Consider the following 22308-nt stretch of genomic DNA (forward strand, 5'->3'; position numbering starts at 1 on the left):
GACCAGAGCTGCAGCAGACACAGCCGCTCCTGTCACCTCCACACAGCAACTGAAGACAGCCGCACGATCAGCTGAGCTGTCACTGAGGTTACCCGCTGTCACTGGATCCTGGATCAGCCTGGATCAGCCAACAGCCGCCCAGAATTGCCGCATACATTAGATGCGACAGTTCTGGGACTGTACCCGGCAAATCGGGAAGAGCCAGGTACAGTCCCAGAACTGTCGCATCTAATGTATGCGGCAATTCTGGGCGGCTGTTGGCTGATATTGTTAGGCTGGGGGGCTCCCCATAACGTGGAGCTCCCCATCCTGAGAATACCAGCCTTCAGCCGTATGGCTTTATCTGGCTGGTTTTAAAATTGGGGGGGACCGCACGCCGTTATTTTTAATTATCTAATTATTTATTTCACTGCACAGTATAGACACGCCCACCGGCTGCTGTGATTGGGTGCAGTGTGACACCTGTCACTCAGCGTGGGAGCGTGTCTCACTGTAACCAATCATAGGCGCCGGTGGGCGGGGAAAGCAGGGAATACGAGACTGTTTAATGGGCGGCCGGCTTTTTCAAAATAGTAAAAGCCGCCGGAGCAGTGTGAATGCTGTGCAGCGCCGCGCCGGGGATCGGGGATCAGTGAGTATGAGAGAGGGGGGGAGAGGGATAGACTGACATGGATAGAGAGTGAGGGACAGAGATAGTGACCGATTGACAGAGATTACTGAATGACAGACATTGTGAGGCGCTTCAGAACACAGCTTTTCAGCTGCGCTCTGAAGCGGACCTTTTTTAAGCTGCGGTGCAGAGCGCACACCTGCGCACATAGCATCAGACACCAAAATCGTATGAGGGATGTCACACGTTACAATTGACTAGGTTAATACAACAAAACGCTCAATTCTAGACAAAGATACGATGTGTTTGCGATCAACGGTTTTGCGTTCAATCCTGATCGCACGTAGATGTCACACGCAGATACCTCACAAACTATGCCGGATGTGCGTCACTTACAACTTGACCACAACGACGGATTGTGAGATATATTGAAGCATGTGTAGCGGGCTTTAGACAATGAATGGAGAGTTGGTTAATTATTCGCACTGCTGCTCCATTAATTCTCAATGGGAGTGCTGAACACCAGACGAGTGCAGCGCTCAGGTATCTCCAGCGGTCCCATAGAGAATAATTGGTGTGGCACTGCACATAAATGACCATCACTCCATTCACACGGGGGTTCTTTTCTCTGGACTGGAGAGGATCCCTGCAGTTGGACCTCCAGTGACTGTGAAATTAATACAGTTAATAGTTTAAGCGTCATCAATAGGCTGTAAACCAGATACTGTGCATCACACATACATTGGAGATCAAAATTAGAGAACAATGTATGATCACTTGCTTTTTTTCAGAAATCATGTAATCTACATTGATCAACAATTCAAGATTTATTGTAAGGAGTACACCACGCCTCTAGAACAGTGTTTTACAAACGATCCAAAGTTTATGAGCCTAAGGGGTACTTTGCACACTACGACATCGCAAGCAGATTCTTGTGATGCCGAGCGCGATAGTCCCCGCCCCGTCGCACATGCAATATCTTGTGATAGCTGCCGTAGCAAACATTATCGCTACGGCAGCTTCACATGCACTTACCTGCCCTGCGATGTCGCTCTGGCCGGCGACCCGCCTCTTTCCTAAGGGGGCAGGCAGGCGGCCAATAGAAGCAGAGGGGCGGAGATGAGCGGGACGTAAACATCCCGCCCACCTCCTTCTTTCCTCATTGCAGCCGGGACGCAGGTAAGGAGATGTTCCTTGGTCCTGCAGCTTCATACACAGCAATGTGTGCTGCCGCAGGAACGAGGAACAACATCGTACCTGTCGCTGCAGCGAAATTATGGAAATGCCCGACACTACACCGATCATACAATTTCGACACTTTTGCGCTCATTAATCGTAGTTAAAAGGATTCACATACTCCGATGTCGACAACGACGCCGGATGTGCGTCACTTTCGATTTGACCCCACCGACATTGCAGCTGCGATGTCGTAGTGTGCAGAGTACCCCGTAGACCTTTATTCTGCCCAAAACATGATGATCATAATTAGAGAACAACAATGATGGTAGCACAAAGAAAGATTATAACTAAGTTTTCTGAAGGTAACAACAGTCACCAATCAGTAGGAAGTGTACAGGCCTTTGCTGTCAATGACTTCAGCACATCTGCGGCCACAGAACATCACTATTCTCTCTTCTTCTCTTTTGTCATTTTGGTTCTCTCTTCTTCCAGTCTGTTCCACAGTTTTTTGACTATTGTGGGTTTCTTGGCCATAACTTTGTCACCAAGGATTTTCCAGAGGTTTTCTATTGGGTTCAGATCAAGACTCTGGGCTGGCCATTTCATTGTTTCATTGTTTTCTGTTTCAAGGAACTGCCTTACCCATTTTGCTGTGTGACAGGGAGCATTGCCCTGCATGAAAATTGCTGGCTGATTGAGTGATGAACGCAAGTAAGAAACCATGTGTTGTTGAAGAAGGTTCTGATACACACTTGCTTTCATTCTGCCATGTAGCTGTATGAGAGGTCCAACTCCTTCTGCAGAAAAAAATCCCCAAACTACGACACTTACTCTACCATCTTTCACTGACTTCTTACAACACTTTGGGTTCAGTCTTTCCCCATTTTGTCAACGAACATAATGTTTCTCATCAGACCCAAATAAATTAAACTGGCCTTCATCACTAAAATGAACTGTGGACTACTTCTCTTTTGTCCACACAACATGCTCATTACCAAAGGCGAGTCTAACCTTTTGATTCTTTCTGCTAATGAGAGGTTTAGTCACTGCAGAGTGGGCTTTCAGTTCAAATGCTCTTAAACATCGTGACACTGTATGACAAGACAGATCTTTACTCTGTTCAGTGCTGAACTGACGAGCAATTCCAACTTCAGTGCTGAAACAATTACTCATGGAGATTACCTCTCTTGCATTTGTTTTTCAAGGGAAATCAGCCTTCTTGGGGGACTTGAAAAATTTTGTGACGTTCTAAAGATGCAATATTCTCAAATTCACAGACTTAGAATGACCAACTTCTCTTGCTATGGCTGATAGGGTCACCCCTTTGGCCTTCATCTGGACAACCTGCTGCCGGAGGGTTTCAGTCACTTTGGAACGGCACATCATTTTTGCAAAGTCATTGCAAAGTGGAAAGTTAGCCTATCCGTTAAATAGGGTTTTTCAGATAATTAATGAAATTAGCACCAGGTGCCAGATTAACACCAAAAACTTGCAGGTATCTGAAAGTGTTCTCTAATTTTGACCAGTGTTCTTTTTCATTCATCTCATTTACATTTTTATTATGTACTTTTGAAAAAATCAATTTATGAAATAAGCTTAAAATACTGCTACTTTACTCATGTTAGGATATAATCATCATGACCTTATATTTAGGAAATTGTATGTTGTTATCTAATTTTGATCTCCAGTGTATATGTGTGACTGGCACCCTATGTAAGCCTCATCTGCGTGCATTTTTAACACTAGCAGCCACCCCTCCATAAATTGGTAGGTTGTGAGTGGTTGTTTCATCAGCATTTTGCACCTGCACTGTCCTCACCTTTATCATGGGGCAGTTGTTTTTTCCTGGGAGATGTTTTCAATTTGTGTCTGTTGTAAGCCGTTTCCGATGTCTTATAGGTTTAGAATCACCACCATTCATGGAATATATTACTGTTTTCATGTATAAATAGTGACTTCTTAACATTAAGTATACCAACAGCTTGTAATACAAATTTGGGCGATTACAAGTTACACACTCCTCCTTGGCTAAAAGTACTTTGAGGAGTATTGTTACCCCTCTGTAAAATATGTAGTGTGACCTCTGCTGCTGGGATTATTCAGTTACTGTACAGTGTCCTTATATAGGTGGTGTATTGCTATATTATTCAGTGACTGTAGGAAGGTAATGAAGGTACTATAATCCTACTGTTTGTAAATCACTATACAGCGGTACTTTGCATTTACAGTGCTGCAGTGCTACTTCTTCTCAGGCGCCATTTCAGTTTTTTCTAACTACAAAATTGAAAGAATTCTGCCCATACTCATTAGTGTTACTGACAGTTAACTGTCAATATATTGTAAATTGTGTGTGGTGCCGATGAAATAGTATAATACAATGGATCTGAGCTCCGGATGTTTTAGCAACACCCCTGGTATAATTCTGAACAATAGACAGCTTTGTAGCACAGAACCATAGAACTTTTAGCAAACATAAAACAAATCAGCCATCACAACGAAGTCTGAATAAATCCCGCTAAATGGGAATGTGTAGGAACCGTGAAACAGATTGATGAAGCCATTCTAGGGGATGTGTAATTATGTCTCTTAATAGCTTCATGTACATTTCCAACCGCAGGCGTGACAGCAAAATGCATTACTCTAGATCAGGTGTTCATTATACGGAGTCAAAGCAAGCTTTGTATGTTATGTTAGAGCAGCAACACAGTCATAGCAAAACCTGGAAAACCAGGGGACAACATAACATACATAGAATTGTTTATGCAGTATATTATATATATATATATATATATATATATATATATACTGTATATATACTGCGTATATATATATATATATATATATATATATATACACTGTATATATATATATATACTGTATATATGTATATATATATATATATATATATATATATATATATATACATACTGTGTGTATATATGTACAGTGCTGGCCAAACGTTTTGGCACCCCTGCAATTCTGTCAGATAATACTCATTTTCTTCTTGAAAATGATTGCAATCAGAAATTGTTTGGTATTATAATCTTCATTTAATTTGTCTTCAATGAAAAAAAAAAAATTGTCATAAAGCCAAATTGGATAAAATTCCACAGCAAACATAAAAAAGGGGGTGGACAAAAGTATTGGCACTGTTTGAAAAATCATGTGATGCTTCTCTAATTTGTGTAATTAACAGCACCTGTAACTTACCTGTGGCACCTAACAGGTGTTGGGAATAACTAAATCACACTTGCAGCCAGTTGACATGGATTAAAGTTGACTCAACCTCTGTCCTGTGTTTTTGTGTGTAACACATTGAGCATGGAGAAAAGAAAGAACACCAAAGAACTGTCTGAGGACTTGAGAATCCAAATTGTGAGGAAGCATGAGCAATCTCAAGGCTACAAGTCCATCTCCAAAGACCTGAAAGTTCCTGTGTCTACAGTGCGCAGTGTCATCAAGAAGTTTAAAGCCCATGGCACTGTGGCTAACCTCCCTAGACGTGAAAGGAAAAGAAAAATTGACGAGAGATTTCAACGCAAGATTGTGCGGATGGTGGATAAAGAGCCTAGACTAACATCCAAACAAGTTCAAGCTGCCCTGCAGTTCGAGGGTACAACAGTGTCAACCCGTACTATCCGTCGGCGTCTAAATGAAAAGGGACTGTATGGTAGGATACCCAGGAAGACCCCACTTCTTACCCTGAGACATAAAAAAGCCAGGCTGGAGTTTGCCAAAACTTACCTGAGAAAGCCTAAAACGTTTTGGAAAAATGTTCTCTGGTCAGATGAGACAAAAGTAGAGCTTTTTGGGAAAAGCCATCAACATAGAGTTTACAGGAAAAAAACAGGCATTCAAAGAAAAGAACACGGTCCCTACAGTCAAACATGGCGGAGGTTCCCTGATGTTTTGGGGTTGCTTTGCTGCCTCTGGCACTGGACTTCTTGACCGTGTGCATGGCATTATGAAGTCTGAAGACTACCAACAAATTTTGCAGCATAATGTAGGGCCCAGTGTGAGAAAACTGGGTCTTCCTCAGAGGTCATGGGTCTTCCAGCAGGACAATGACCCAAAACACACTTCAAAAAGCACTAGAAAATGGTTTGATAGAAAGCACTGGAGACTACTAAAGTGGCCAGCAATGAATCCCATAGAACACATGTGGAGAGATCTCAAAATGGTAGTTTGGAGAAGGCACCCTTCAAATCTCAGGGACCTGGAACAGTTTGCCAAAGAAGAATGGTCTAAAATTCCAGCAGAGCATTGTAAGAAACTCATTGATGGTTACCGGAAACGGTTGTTCGCAATTATTTTGGCTAAAGGTTGTGCAACCAAGTATTAGGCTAAGGGGTACTTTGCACACTACGACATCGCAGCTGCGATGTCGGTGGGGTCAAATCGAAAGTGACGCACATCCAGCATCGCTGTCGATATCGGAGTGTGTAAATCATTTTTTATACGATTAACGAGCGCAAAAGCGTCGAAATCGTATCATCGGTGTAGCGTCGGTCATTTCTATAATTTCGGAAGGACCGATGTTACGATGTTGTTCCTCGTTCCTGCGGCAGCACACATCACCGTGTGTGAAGCTGCAGGAGCGAGGAACATCTCCTACCTGCGTCCTGCGGCTCACGCCGGCTATGCGGAAGGAAGGAGGTGGGCAGGATGTTTACGTCCTGCTCATCTCTGCCCCTCCGCTTCTATTGGCCGCCTGCCATGTGACGGCGCTGTAACGCCGCACAACCCGCCCCCTTAGTAAGGAGGCGGTTTGCCGGCCAGAGCGACGTCGCAGGGCAGGTAAGTGAAGCTGCCGTAGCGATAATGTTCGCTACGGCAGCTATAACACAACATCGTATGTGTGACCGGGGCGGGGACTATCGCGCTCAGCATCTCAAGCATCGGCTTGCGATGTCGTAGTGTGCAAAGTGCCCCTAAGGGTGCCACTACTTTTGTCTGGCCCATTTTTGGAGTTTTGTGTGAAATGATCAATGATTTGATGTTTGTTTCATTCTCTTTTGTGTTTTTTCATTGCAAGCAAAATAAATGAAGATACTACCAAAGAATTTGTGATTGCAATCATTTTCAAGAAGATACTTAGTATTATCTGACAGAATTGCAGGGGTGCCAATACTTTTGGCCAGCACTGTATATATATATATATATATATATATATATATATATGTGTGTATATATATCTCGATTATCTATCTTATATTTATATCTTATCATCTATCTAGATATCTGTCTATCTAATACCCAGGACACTGAGTATATAAAATAGTAAGTGAAGCTCATGATTGTTTTTCTGAGATGTCAATTTCCGTAGGTACCTACACTTTAGTTGGATTGCTGCCTGTTTTCTATCTCTCTATCACTGTGAGGAAGACAATCTTCTAAGAATCCTGTTGGTATAAGAGCGCCTTATAGATACTGTTAGCCTCTAAGGCCTCATTCAGACATCTGTGTATTACCTTCATGTTCTATCTGCTTCTATTCTCACTATAGTCTATGGGCATGTTCACAATTTGCTTTTTTTTGGAGGGAGGGGGGTTTCCAGACCTATTGTCTGCAAAAATAAAAAGAGACGTTCACTTTCTATCCAACTAGCTGTTCATACTCACCTATTCAAATGAATGAATGCATAAAAAAGCAAGGGAAAGCACTTGAAGGCATGTAAATGATCAGTAGTATCTTTGAAAAGTTTGGAGTTTTTTTTTGATATGAGAAAAACATTCAACACAGAAGGTAAAATCAGGAAAACAGGAAATTAATGAAAATTGGATCCAGCACACTGATGAAAAATAGCTTGTCAGTGGCTAGAAAGATGGGTTCTAGGGATTTTAATGGGTAAACTATTTTGGCAGCGGCTGGCAATGGCTTTTTCCTCTCTGTCTGTAGAAAACAGTAAATGCTTAGACCAGTTGAGTGCCCATCTGTATGAGTCGAGAGACAGTTATCTCTCTGATATAGTGCCGCACAACCAGCTCTACCCTCACCTACTGTATCCTCACCTATCCCTTGTAGACTGTGAGCCCTCGCGGGCAGGGACCTCTCTCCTCCTGTACCTGTCTGTGCCTTGTATAGTTTATGATTATTGTACTTGTCCCTATTATGTATACCCCTTTCACATGTAAAGCGCCATGGAATAAATGGCGCTATAATAATAATGAATAAAAATAATAAAGTAACATACATACATAAGTAAATAAGGATGTTCCACTCCGAACAACGCTTACAAAAGCATTAAAGAATGTATAACAAGTCTAACAATAAAATTTCTTATTATATTAGAAATATTAGTTGATGCTTTTATTATGCTGTTTTTTCTCTTCAATATGAATCAGTGAACTAAAACCAGGCTAGAGGATTCATCTGAGAATGTAAACTGTCTTGTAAATGCAAACCAATGTCACTTAATCTTATCATCTAAAGACAAATCAGTTTATATGCATCCAAGAAAATAAATTACGGCTCTTCACAATGTCATGGAACACAGGACATAATGCAGATTTTGTGCCCTGCAGTTTTGTTCATTAACTTTATGGGCTCTGATGAAACATAGCTTGCATTGTGTTTTTTGTGGAAGAAACATTGATTAATACCTTTGAGGCTGTTCACATTGAAAGGATTTGTAATGATTGAAATGCTACATACAGGACAGCCTTTCTTATTAGTTACCATAACTTTACCCTCTTTTCTTTTGGAACTCAGAATAAAACATCTATTAGGCTACTTCACACTTGCGTTCAGCTGAGTCCGTCACTATGGAGAATAGCGCAGTCCGTTAACGCATTGCGCTATTCTCCATAGACTTGTATGGACAACGCACTGTTACGCAAGTGTCAGCGTTGCATCCGCTGGACGACGCAGCGTCGTTATTTTGATGCTGCACTGGGCGGAAGGAACGCTGCATGTAACGTTTTTTTTATTTTTGAGCAGCGCAACGTGCTCTTTTTTTTTTTTTTTTTTAAATCACAAACTTTATTTTGTTTCTCGGTGGCTGAACGTTCAGCTGAGCACCCGCCCGCCGGCATGTGAGAGCGGTCAGCTGAGCGACCGGCCATCGACATGTGAGAGCACTCAGCTGAGCGCCCGCCCGCCGGCATGCCCGGCCGCCGGCATGTGAGAGCGGTCAGCTGAGCAACCGGCCACCGACATGTGAGAGCGCTCAGCTGAGCGCCCGCCCGCCGGCATGCCCGGCAGCCGGCTATTGAGAGCGATCAGCTGATCATTCACAATAGTCTGCTGCCGGTAAAACTGTAAAGAAGAAAAAAAAAAAATAAAAAAAAAAAAAAAAGCTTTCCTTTGTTTTGTACAATCCGTAGCATCCGTTGTGCCACTATATGCAATGCATCCGTTGCATCCGTCACACAACGCAATGCTATGGAAGCCGTCCAACGCAAGTGTGAAAGTAGCCCTAAAAGGATTGTCCAATCACACCATACTGATGACCTATCCATAGAATAGGTCATCAATATGAGATACAATCTACAATCCTGTAGATTATAACCTTGTGAGGGCAAGGTCCCCCCCCCTCTGTACCAGTATTTCAGTGTGTTTAAAGGAGTTGTCCGACATAAACTCAAAAAATTTTGGTAAGCTAATCTGTGCTGTATTGTCATATAAAACATCCCTACATTGTTATTTTTTGTTTTCTAACTTTTGTTCCTCTTGAATTATCCCTTTATTCTCTGCAGGTCTTTGTTTACATTCAGCTGCAGCAAACTTCCTGTGCTAAACCTCCCAGTCAGAGCTGGCACCGCCCGGCCTCACTGTCCAGCCCCTGCCCCTGCACACACATTCCCTGTCAGTATTCTGCCCCAGCACCTGACCTCTCATCACTACAGCATTGGAAATAACAGCCCACACACACACATCGGGCTATGCACCCCACACCACATAGGGCTCTGCACCCCCACACACACATCAGGCACTGCAACCCTCCCCCCACACACACACAGCGCTCTGTACCAACCCCCCCACCATTGTTCTGCACCGACCCCCCCCCACCATCATTCTGTACCGACCCCTACCCCATAGGGAACACATGTAGACTACATTCATATGACTGTTCCGTTTTTTCGGTCCGCAAAAACAGTCCATTTTTTTAACTGATGCATGTGGCTGTGTGGCATCAGTGTGACATCTGTTCCGTATACGGTCCATGTGTTATCCGTGTGTCATCCGTGTGCCTTCCGTTTTTTTTGCGGACTGCACAAAACAGAAGCAGCAAGAAAGATAAATAGATGAGTAGATATAGAGATGGATAGATAGATATAGACAGAGAGATAGAGGGATGAATGAATGAATGAATGAATGAACAAACAGAGGGATAGATAGATAGATGAGAAAGACATATATAATGTCATACCCCCTGCATATTCTAAGCTGGCACTCTTTAGTGACTTTCATGTGGCACTAAGGTGCTTAGTCTTGTATTTAGCCAAAAAATAAATAATAAAAAAAAAATGACATGCGGTCCCCCTATCTTTTGTAGCCAGCTAGGGTAAAGCAGATGGCTGCAGCCACAGCTGCAAACCACAGCTGGCAGCTTCACCTTGGCTGGTAATCCAAAACAGAGGGCACCCCACACTGTTATTTTATATTAAATAAATAATTTAAAACAAAAAACACGGGGTCCCCCCCAAATTGGATCACCAGCCAAGGTAAAGCAGACAGCTATGGTCTAGTATTCTCAGACTAGGGAGGTCCACTGTTATTGGACACTCCCCAGCCTAAATATAGCAGGCTGCAGCTGCCCCAGAAGTGGCGCATCCATTAGGTGTGCCAATCCTGGCGCTTTGCCCCAACTCATCCCATTGCCCTGGTGCGGTGGCAAACGGGGTAATATATGGGGTTGATTCCAGATGTGTAATGTCACCTGGTATCAGGTCCTGGGGTTAGTGATGTCAAGCGTCTATCAGATACCCGACATCACAAACCCAGTCAGTAATAAAAAAAAAAAAATTGAAAACAAAAAAAGTTGTATTTGAAAAAACACTCCCCAACACATTTCCCTCTTTCACAAATTTATTGAAAAGAACAATCAAATCCGGGTCCGGCGTAATCCAATAAGGGGGTCCCATGACGATCCATACCATAGTCAATGAAGAACAGAATGTTTCCCATTGGCTGGGAGAGTAGTGCAGTGATCTGAGCTAACATCAATAGGTCAGCCCAGGTCACTGCAGGGGATGTCGAGCACTGCTGTCAAGAGGTTAGATGAGATCATTACCTGCTGTGACGATCTACTGCACTCCTGATGTCAGCGCTGTCACTGACTTCCATTGTCCGCTGCGTTCTCAGCAAAGAATCGCGGGATCCCGTGACGTCACCGCTAGTGACAGTCTTGGGCTGCCCGCGAGACTTGTTGTGAGAATTCGGCGGGCATAGAAGGCAGTGACAGCGCTGACGTCAGGAGTGCAGGAGATCGTCACAGCAGGTAATGATCTCATCTAACCTCCTGACAGCAGCGCTCGTCATGCCCGTGGCTACCCGCACTGTAGTGTGAGAAGCTGCTGATACTGCAGTGTGAGAAGCTGCTGATACTGCAGTGCAAGCAGCCTCAGGGCTGGCAGGGAGCGGGACACAGACTGCACGGGCAGTGATGAGAAGCAGCACTGCGCTCCCACCCATCAGTGGTTTCAAATGTATCGGCATCTGTGATGCCGGGAGAGTACGGGGTGCGGGGGAATGTGTCGGAGCGTGCAGGAAAGGGCGGCGGGGACTCCCCGCACTGTACCCGCCTAGCAGGGTGGCAACATGCTGTTCCCAGATTTGCATGTCAACATGGTCCTGCCCATGTTGACATGAAATGACCGGAAGCAGCAAAATTGTGGCAGGAGCGGTCACATGACTACTGTAAGCCAGGGGAGAGGGGCTGACAGCAGGGCAGGTAAGTGGTCACTATCTACTTACCTGCCCCAATGTAGCCCAATAGGGAAATAATAAAAAAAGAGTCAAAATAAGCTGGATAACCCCTTTCATTTATTTTCTGTATGGCCACTGCACAATTGCAGGTCGGTTCCATGTGTTTTCATGGAGCACATAACATCTGATCTTATAAGATATTGAATAGATCAAGAAAATAAGATGTCCACCAAACACAAAAACAATAATGTAAGCCTACATACACTTATATACCAGGAATTTCCATAAGCAATTCCTTAAATTTTAAGATATTGCTTATTTAAGAAAAAAAAAGTATCAGGTTTGGTGAACAATCATCTTAAATGAAGAAATGGAAGATAACATGAGCTTGCTGGTCTCTGCACTCGAAGGACATACAGTTCCAGTCTCAGAATACCAGTGAACAGCTGTTCGAATTATTGTGGCTGCGTATCAAAATGGGGAGAGGAACACAGCCTTTTTGTAAAATTATTTATTTATATTATTTAAAAAGCCACATGGCGTCTCTCCTATTTCGATACACAGCCAAGATAACCACACAGCTTGGGGCTACAGCCTCCAGCTGCCTGCTTTATCGGTGCTGGGTATCTAAATACGGCGGATCCTATGCCATTTTTTCAATTATTTATTTATTTTAATACTTCACTTCTGGGACCTGGATAGCTAGTGTGAGGGCAACCAATCACAGATGCCAGCAGTCTGACTGCAACCAATCACAAACATTGTCACAGAGGTTGTGCAGGGGAAGCAGGGAATAGTCATGAAAGTTAATGAGCGGAACCGAAAGCAGTGTGACAAATTCGGTAAGTATAACTGTCCTGCTTTAATCCATATTTTATTTCCTTTTGCAACTTTCAGCCCTTACTAACACCATTTTATAACATTCAAGTTCGGGTTCTCATAGACTTACTGTATATGGGGTTTAGCGTCTCATGTCAAGTCTGGTATCAAACCATACTTTTTTTAAAGTCCCGCTGGACCCGCTGAACTTGAACATCTGCGGATTTTCCTTCTCTATTTCACCCAAAGAACACCATCCAAACAGTCAAACCAGGTGCTGGCAGTATCATGCTGTTGGGGATGTTCTTCAACAGCAGGGACAGGGAAAATAGTCCAAGTCAAGAGGAAGATAGATGGTGCAAAAGACACGGATATTCTTGAGCAAAACCTGTTTCAGTCTACCAGTGATTTGAGACTGGGATGGAGGTTCACCTTCCAACAAGACAATGACTAAAAGCTTTCTGCTAAAGCAACATTCGAGTAGTTTAAAAGGAAACGTATAAATATTGGAGTGGCCTAGTCAAGGCCTAAACCTTAATCCAACTGAGAATCTGTGGTCAGACTTGAAGATTGTAGATAGATTCCAGCACCAATTAGGATACCATCCAAAAATTATGTAAAAAATAGAAAATTCTTTATTGGATCTTCATGTTAAAAATATGAACACACAATTTAAAAGTCCATACATAACACCTAACGCGTTTCGGATCTAAAGATAAGATCTTGTCAGTGTTATTTATGGACTTTTAAATTGTGTGTTCATATTTTTAACATGAAGATCCAATAAATAATTTTCTATTTTTTACATAATTTTTGGATGGTATCCTAATTGGTGCTGGAATCTATCTACTATTTTTGCTGTTGCTCCATCCTGGGAGTATCCGTGCATCACAATTGAATCCATATTACAGGCATTACGGTAGGCTGAAAACTATTTTTTCTTTTCTCTTTTAGACTTGAAGGTTGCTCTTCACCAGAGGAAACCATCTATCTTGAATAAGCTGGAACAGTTTTGCCTTGAGGAATGGTCAAAAATTCAAGTGGCAAAATATGGAAAGCTCATAGACACCTATCCAAAGCAAATTGCAGCTGTAATTGCCATAAAAGGAGCCTCTAAAAAGTACTGACTTTAGGGGGGTGAATAGTTATGCAAACTGAAGTTTTTAGTTATTTTGTCCTATTTGTTGTATGCTTAACAATACAAAGAATAACAAATTCACAGTTGTAGGCATGTTCTTTACACAAACTCATGCAAACCCTCAAAAAAACCCAATGAAATTCCAGGTTGTGAGGTAGCAAAATACGAAAAAGGCCAATGGGTAAATACTTTTGCAAGGCACTGTAACTACATATGTCTTGCTCTAAATGGAATTATTCAAGAGTTACGGTAATTGCCCCCTGTGGGAATAGGTAGACCGTCACTATTTATCATAATAGCATCACGCTATTGGACATGTACACTCTTCTTCAATAAGCTTTGGATTATAAATTGAGCATAAGTAAGTGTAATGTGAGCTTGCTATGTTACCATATTTTGTATACATAATGTGTGTCAGCTGTCAGCGGGAAACGTTTATGAAGAGAACAAACAGTGAAATCTATTATACTAACTGAATAGAAAATAAGTAATATATACACCACTAGACATAATCCTGTAATTGTAGTATGCAGTACAAACATGAGTTTCTAAGACCAGTTACAGCTCTTGAGGAGCAGTCATTGAAATAAGTAGTTATTCATAACCTCCAAGCTTCTACATCAGACACTGACTTCTATAGGTTTGGTAGCCTACAGGTGGCCCTTTCAGGCCTTTATGGATTGTACTGAATTAAAAATGTATCTGGACAGATAAACCGCTAACACTAAATACATTTTACTGAATACGTAATCATTTCAATTTATCGATTAGACCATTAGTTCTTTTGCACTTGTTGAACGTTTATTCATTTTTGTATTTACCAAAGAAACGCATGATGAAATTATTAACAGTATATTATACAAATATGACAAATGGTAACAGACCAGAAGGTAAAATAAAGATAAAGATTTCTTACTTTCTTCTGAAAGGTCATTCTCCTCTGCTTCCCTCTCCATGTCCTTACACCAATCTTCCATTCTTTTTGTTTCAGAATGAAGCAACTTCATAAACCATGTTCCATCCTGTCGACTGGGTGATATTCTGCCTGAGTCCACTACATCATGAGCAGGCTCTAGCCAAGGATCTGGTGGGGGTAGATTTGACGTGTCCACAGGTGACCTGTAATCTTCCCTGTAGCTAAACAAACCCTGAGTCCGTACTGTTCTTACTGCACCATACTGAGTTGGAGTACTAGGTTCAGAATGTCTTTGAAATGAGGATCCAAACTGGAGGCCTTTATCTTCCATTGTGATATGACCTGGAAAACCTTCTAATTCTAAATCCGCTTGAACAGCTGCTGTTACACTGTTTGACCTCTTGAAACGTCCTTGGCTACAGATATGGGAAATGAAGAAAGTACATTATTTTACAATAAGTTGTAGATGTAGATAGTTTGTAGCACATTAAACACTGTTAAAGAATCTTTCCCTTCAAAGTTTTTGTCCTCTTAAAATATTGCAGTCATCATATTATATGGCACTGTGTAGTTCCTCATTTTGCCTTTCTACCCAGTTAATTCTTCTATTTTCCATTAGGTCTATGACATCATGTGATTAAAAACAGACTAGCTCAATCCTTCTCAGCTTTACGTAGAAACAGGAAGCCTCTTTACACTGCATGAGTCATCCTCCCTTTCTCCTATTGACGCAGCTGTTCTGCTCCTTTCTCCTGCCAGCAACTTTGCAGTGATATTGAATTGTAGTCCTAATGATGACTCATGCAGGAAAAGAGACTAATGCGGGCTTCACATGGTACGATCTATTGTGCGATTGCACGAGCGATCGTACCTGCCCCCGTCGATTGTGCGTCACAGGCAAATCGCTGCCCGTGTCGCACAAAGTCGTTAAACCGCCGTCACACCTACTTACCTGCTGAGCAACCTCACTGTGGGCGGCGAACATCCTCTTCCTGAAGGGGGAGGGACGTTCGGCGTCACAGCGACGTCACAGAGCCGCCGGCCAATAGAAACGGAGGGGCGGAGATGAGCGGGACGTAAACATCTCGCCCACCTCCTTCCTTCCTCATAGCCGGCGGGTGCCGCGGGACGCAGGTAAGCTGTGTTCATCATTCCCGGGGTGTCACACGGAGCAACGTGTGCTGCCCCAGGAACGATGAACAACCTGCACAAATAAGATTAAACAATTTTTTAATAATGAGCGATGAGTACACGATCCACGATTTATAACCGATTTGGAGTCGCACGTAGGTGTCACACGAGACAACGTCGTGAACGATGCTGGATGTGCGTCACGAAAACCGTGACCCCGACGACACATCGCACGAGAGATCGTCTCGTGTGACGCCCGCATAAGGCTATGTGCTCACAGGACAACATACCCACGATTTTGCTGCAAAAAACCCACAGATTTATTTGGATTTTCCAGATAAATCCGCAGGTTTACGCAAGTACAGACACTCCCCATGTTACCCTATGGGATTTGGGGAGTGCTGTATCAATACTGTGATATGTGTAGCTGCAGAATATGCTGTGGATATCCTGCAGCCACGTGTAACTGCATATCAATTATTCATGCGGAAATATCTGCGGAATTCCCGCTCATCCATTATGGAGATACAGGGAGAGAATTCCATAGGTATTTCCGCACTTGTCCCACAGGTTTATCACAACAAAAATGCTCGAATTCCGCAGCAATGGATAGCTGCGGATTCCGAGCAGCAGGTGCGGTAAACCTGTGGACAAACCTGCGGCAAAGTCCGTGGGCACATAGCCTTACTGTTTCTACTTAAAGCTTAGAAGGATTCAGCTGATATAATCACGATATCATCAACTAACAGAAAAGAGAATAATTAACTGGGTAGAAGGGCAAAATGAGCAATTGCACGTACAGAGTGCTATATAATATGATGATTGCAATATATTAAGAGGACAAAAAGTTTGATGGGAGTGCTTCTTTAAGCTATTTATATGTCTAGTTTTTATCTTTTCGGAACTGGTCCAGTAGCAAAAAAAGACTCTGTTGCACACATAGCAAAAACCAAAGCATACTTTGGCTTTTATTTTGCATCTGTTTTTGTTCTGTTCTGTTTTCAGCAGATCCGATTCTACTAAAGATGTCTATGAACACCTATAGTGTTCTGAGCATATGCGATGCCTAAAAAAAAATGGATCTGTTAATGGATGACAGAAGAGATGAAGACCTACTGTGATGCACTTCACATAAACTTCAATGTACATACACAACATACATATTTGAATGAATACAGTAATTGGATAATTTTATCCAAAAACAAGTCCAAAAAACAAAATAACTACTGGAAATATGAACATAGCCTTAAGGTAACTTCATACCATGGTCTGCACAAGTAAAATCTAATTAAAGTGAAGAAAACAAGGATATGATATTTATCAAATTTCATCTCATACTGTGGACTTTTTCCCAAAGAAAAGATGAAAACTCTGCAGACTTTTATATCCGCAGCATGGTTAATCTGGTTTGGAAATATCATAAATTAATGCCACTAATTTCATCACATTTGGGTTCTTCTGGCTGAAAAGAAAAGGTCTGCAGTCACTTACTGCAAACTGCCAAATCATGAATGTTCTACTGAGAGAAGGAACAACAAGTTCTAAGAAAAGGTATTCCAGAATTTTAATTTAATGCAGTGTTTATTAAAACAAATGAGTCAGTGGAGATAAAGACATCCATGTCTTTACAAACAGCAAGGTATTGTTAACCCTTTCATCACCCGACAATTTTCTTTTTTCATTTTCGTTTTTAACTCCCTGTCTTCCAAGAGCCATAACTTTTTTATTTTGCCGTCAATATAGTGTAGGAGGTGTTTTGTGTCCCCCCTACTCTTTTATGCTATTTGTCTGTGTTGTAAAGATAATGTGTTTTAGGTACCAAGTATGTTGTTAATGTATTTGATAATGGTCGGTGGACGGTGTCACCTAGCGGTTGGGTAAGGGCAGCAGTGGATTAGATGTTAGCTAAGAAAGGGGAAGAGTGACAGCTGGCCAGTGGTTAGAGACGGGACTGGTAAGAGAGAGTTCTACAGAAGAGATTGAGGAGTAAAGAAGTGGCATTGTGTCGGGAGCCAGTCAGAAAACCCTGAAGTAACCTCTTTAAGATCTGAAGGCTACAGGAAGCTCAGGGAAGTCACATGATTAGACAGCCATTGGGACACAGAAGCAGACAGCAGAGAGAAGAATGGCGGGGGGGAATGGATACAGATGCCCGGTAGCTTGTGAACTTGATCCAAAATAGTGGGGATAGGTCGAGATAGAGAACTCCAAAGAAACAGTAACCGCAGAACTGTCAGAAACGAGGCCATTTCTATCATAGTGTGTAAAGAATAAACTGTTCACGTTTTGCTTTACCAAGAGTACTTTGGTGTCACATGTTAATCTATTGCGTCTACAACGGGGACCAGCAGTGGGGTGATGGACACCAACCCGAAGAAAGCAGTAAGTGTCACACACCCCACCCAAAGTATTACACACACTGACTCTTGCTGGAGATCTACCCGCGCCTGTTAGTTGCACATGTCAGCTGATCGGATCAGCTGACACATGTGGGGAATCACTTGAGCTTGCTGTGCTAGCCTGCAGTAAAAGTATGCTAAATATCACTTTTTTTTTCAAATATTCCCATAGCAGTAATGCAGTACCAGAGTTCCCTTATTCATTGTTAGCATTTTAGTGTGCAGCCGTATGTTTTGCAGTAAAAGGACAGACATGACCTATCACATACCATACCGGTAACTAATAGGTAATGAAAGGTTTAATCCTATCATGATGTTGGATTTAAAGGGAATTATTAATATGGTCAATATCTAAATTATTAATATGGGCATACAGGCTGTAGAATGGTGAAAAAGTCCTACCTGTATGCCTCATATCACATGCTTTGATGTGGATAAATCTTCTTTTATCAATTTAAGTAAATGAGATCTTCCAGGCTATAGGGCAGACGCTGACCAGAAGATAACTTCATCTCCAGTACTCTAGAAATTATTTTAAATAAAAGGGGCATTACCAGTATGAGAAAAGTAACTAACACAGGACAGGAGAAATTAAATTTGTTTACTGCTAACACATTTTTTGCAGCTCTGTGAGCTCTACTGTATTGCAAAAGCCTGGAAGAGCTCATATATATAAAGTGATAAAAGATGATTTATCCACAACACAGCTTCTGATATGAGACATATAGGTATGACTTTTTTCAGCATTCTATAACCTGTATGCCCATATTAGATAGGTCAATATGGTGACAGATTCCCTTTAATTGTACATCCACCATAAGGTTCACATGCATGGAACAGGCTTAGGAGGCCTGCACCATACTTGGTAGATGCTGGCAGGATTCATCTGTGTAAAAAAAAAAATTGTGTGTCTCATAAAAAGGCAAAACAAACCTTTAGTTTTTTAATTCACTTTTCTTTTTTTTAACAAATTTGTGATTTTTATCTTTTTTCATCAGGTGAACAATAAAAAAAATAATAAAACCACCATAATCATATTAATTTTCAGAATCAAATTGACAGGCGATTTTTACAGCAGAATGAATACAAATAATGGAGGAATTGTGTTTCTATTTCCACCATGTTACTGTACTTGGAATTGTTTTAACCATATTCCAGGATACTGTATGGAAAATTGAATGGTGTCATTCAAAACTACAGCTTAGTCTACAAACAAAAGTGAATCCTCACATGGCTGTAACAAGAAAAACTAAAATAAGTTACGGTACTTAATCTTGGAAGAAGTGGCAGAAAAAACAAAAGAGCAAAAATTAAAAGTGGCCAAGGTGGCTTTGCCCAGGATAGACCTGTGGTTTTGAAAATATGTGCTACACATAGGGGTCATGTCTGACCATAATTACTAAATACATATCTCCCCTGATGATTTTGGAAATGCGTTGAGAGACAGTGCGTTCTGTTATGGTTTGGTGATAAGGATCCTGAGTCACAAGGAAGAGGACCAGGCTATCTGATTTTGGTTAAGCCACATCATCCAGCAGTGTTACTCTTTATAAGGAGGGGATATTACAATGGATTCCCTTTCTCTATACTTGCAATGGAGTTGCTTTTTAATGGGCAGCAGGTTGGTCCTTCATATATTTGTCCAGGACCATTTATTTGCGAAGTGACGGGCAGATCTTGTTCCCAAGGGGTGATCAATGCCTGAGGTCACTTACTCCTTGAAATGATTTATGTACAATTGTCTATGTCTGTTTTAATCTAAAGGGGGCTTTACACGCTACGACATCGCTAATGCGAACTCGTTGGGGTCACGGAATTGGTGACGCACATCCGGCCGCATTAGCGATGCCGTTGCGGGTGACACCGATGAGCGATTTTGCATCGTTGCAAAAACGTGCAAAATCGCTCATCAGTGACATGGGGGTCCATTCTCAAAAATCGTTACTGCAGCAGTAACGAGGTTGTTCCTCGTTCCTGCAGCAGCACACATCGCTATGTGTGATGCCGCAGGAACGAGGAAGCTGTCCTTACCTGCCTCCCGGCCGCTATGCGGAAGGAAGGAGGTGGGCGGGATGTTACATCCCGCTCAGCTCCGCCCCTCCGCTGCTATTGGGCGGTCGCTCAGTGACGTCGCTGTGACGCCGCACGGACCGCCCCCTTAGAAAGGAGGCGGTTCGCCGGTCACAGCGACGTCGCCGGGCAGGTAAGTATATGTGACGGGTCTAGGCGATGTTGTGCGGCATGGGTAGCGATTTGCCCGTGTCGCGCAACAGATGGGGGCGGGTACCCACACTAGCGATATCGGGACCGATATTGCAGTGTGTAAAGCCCGCTTTAGGGTCTTTTTCTTGACCTTTTTTAATTGGTTTATCATTAAAAGGTACTTTTTAGGCGTAATATTTTTGCTTTATTCACATTGCTATTTGCCTTTCTATCAAGTGAATACTGTCCAGTAGCTATTTCAAGAGTTCGGACAGAAGACCCAATAGGACCACTGAACAGGGAGAGGAACGCAGTGTGAAAAGGGTTTTACAGTGCACAATACTCAAAAATTCCAAAAAATGAAATAACAATGTACCAAAATAAAATAGTGTAATTTGTTAAAACTCTTTCATTGAGAAAACAGAGTCATGAATACAACTACCTATGGTGAAACCTTCGAATTGCAAACATGGCTGATCTTACCGTTTCTCATCTTCTACCTGAATCCCCACAGAATGATATTCCCTTCCTTTGCTTTCTGTATCCGAGTCAGCAGCTTCCACCTACATTAAGAAAGAAATAGAATGGAAATATTCTTTACTTATCGCATATGATAATGATCTTGGATCTTATCTTTTATAAAGACATTTCTACATAAATAACACATCGGCAATATAAGATAATTGTTCGCAACGCATTATGCATTAAAGACGTAAATAAAAACTCAAATACCTACAACTTTATGAAAAAAAATAAACAACTGAAATCTACTTAGGAGGATGAAAATAACATGGAAAGAGTACCATAGCGATAAATAATGTTTCTGAGGCTTTACCCAAGTTACAAAAGTTAGACAAAAACACATCTAGTGTGCGATTCTCAATGAGATTTTCCCAACTATGTAAAGCTGATCTACCTTCCCTTTTTCATGGTCTGTGGAGGAAATAGTGGTGGACTGGAGAACAAGCAATGTGAGATCAGAAAACCACTTGAAAATGGCACACTAAACACTTAAAAGCATGAACATATGCATGACCCGCTGTTCCTATGTTCAGTTTTTTCAGTGTTTTTAACAGCTTCAGGTTTCCAAAGATGCCAAGTGGTAAAAAGTGAGCTGACCATTCTTCAAGGGTTTTCATCTCTGAACACGCTCTATGTTTTATACTAGAAGTAAATCGGAAGGCTTAAAAGATGCCTGTGCATCTTTTTGACTGTTTTGTTAGCATTTTTGCTTCAAAACCGCTAAAGGTTTCTTCATTGTTAAAAAAAAAATGACTCCAAAATGCTGAAACATGTAAAAAAATAATGCTGAAGATCAAAATATTAAAAATAACGCTGTGTGCTAATAAAATAATATTGTGTTTTCTCGAAAATAAGACAGAGTCATATATTTTTGCTCTGAAAAAAGGACTAGGGCTTATTTTAAGGGGATGTCTTATTTTTTTCCATTAATAACAATCCATATTAATTCTTAAACAAAAAAACAAAAAAAATCAACATTTATTCAAAGATAGTCATATTGCATTCTGTGACATCAACATAGCTCTCCAAACCCTGTGTGTAACACGTGTCTTTCAATTTATATATCTCTTATCTATCATCTATCTATCTGTACAAAAAAAGAACCGCACCACTACTATAATGAAAAAGGTGGATGCTAAGCTCCTAAAGAAACCAACAACACTTTGCTATAGATAAAAGACAAAAAAGAGGCAGCACTCCAGTGTACTTGCAATGAAAAACAGGAGTTTAATAGCCCAGTGGTGATGTTTTGGTTCAAATGAAAGGTTAATTTGAACCGAAACACTGCTGCTGGGCTATTCAACTACTGTGTTTCATTGCAAGTACACTGGAGTGCTTCCTTGCTTCCTCTTTTTTGTCTTCTATCTATCTGTCTATCTACCGCTTACTATCCAGCATACATACACACACACACACACACACACACACACACTAGCCTGTCTCTTCAGCTTCAGATTCCCTCAATAACCTTTGGTCACATGAGGTGATGTCACAAAGGTCCTGAAACAATGTTATCATCAGG

At 41.7% G+C, this 22308-nt stretch overlaps 1 protein-coding gene across 4 annotated transcripts in view; it reads right to left on the bottom strand.

Moving 5' to 3' along the window:
- The window catches only part of DLGAP2 (DLG associated protein 2), a 738892-nt gene that overhangs the window by 47073 nt on the left and 669511 nt on the right, over positions 1 to 22308 (bottom strand). For all 4 annotated transcript variants that reach the window (XM_075340329.1, XM_075340327.1, XM_075340330.1 and 1 more), the window contains 2 exons: positions 20748 to 20827; positions 14533 to 14948 (listed from right to left, as the gene is read on the bottom strand). In XM_075340329.1, the coding sequence (XP_075196444.1) occupies positions 14533 to 14948; positions 20748 to 20827 (496 nt within the window). The remainder of the gene's footprint in view (positions 1 to 14532; positions 14949 to 20747; positions 20828 to 22308) is intronic.

The sequence above is a fragment of the Anomaloglossus baeobatrachus genome, chromosome 3, assembly GCF_048569485.1.
Source record: "Anomaloglossus baeobatrachus isolate aAnoBae1 chromosome 3, aAnoBae1.hap1, whole genome shotgun sequence".
Taxonomy (NCBI): Eukaryota; Metazoa; Chordata; class Amphibia; order Anura; family Aromobatidae; genus Anomaloglossus; species Anomaloglossus baeobatrachus.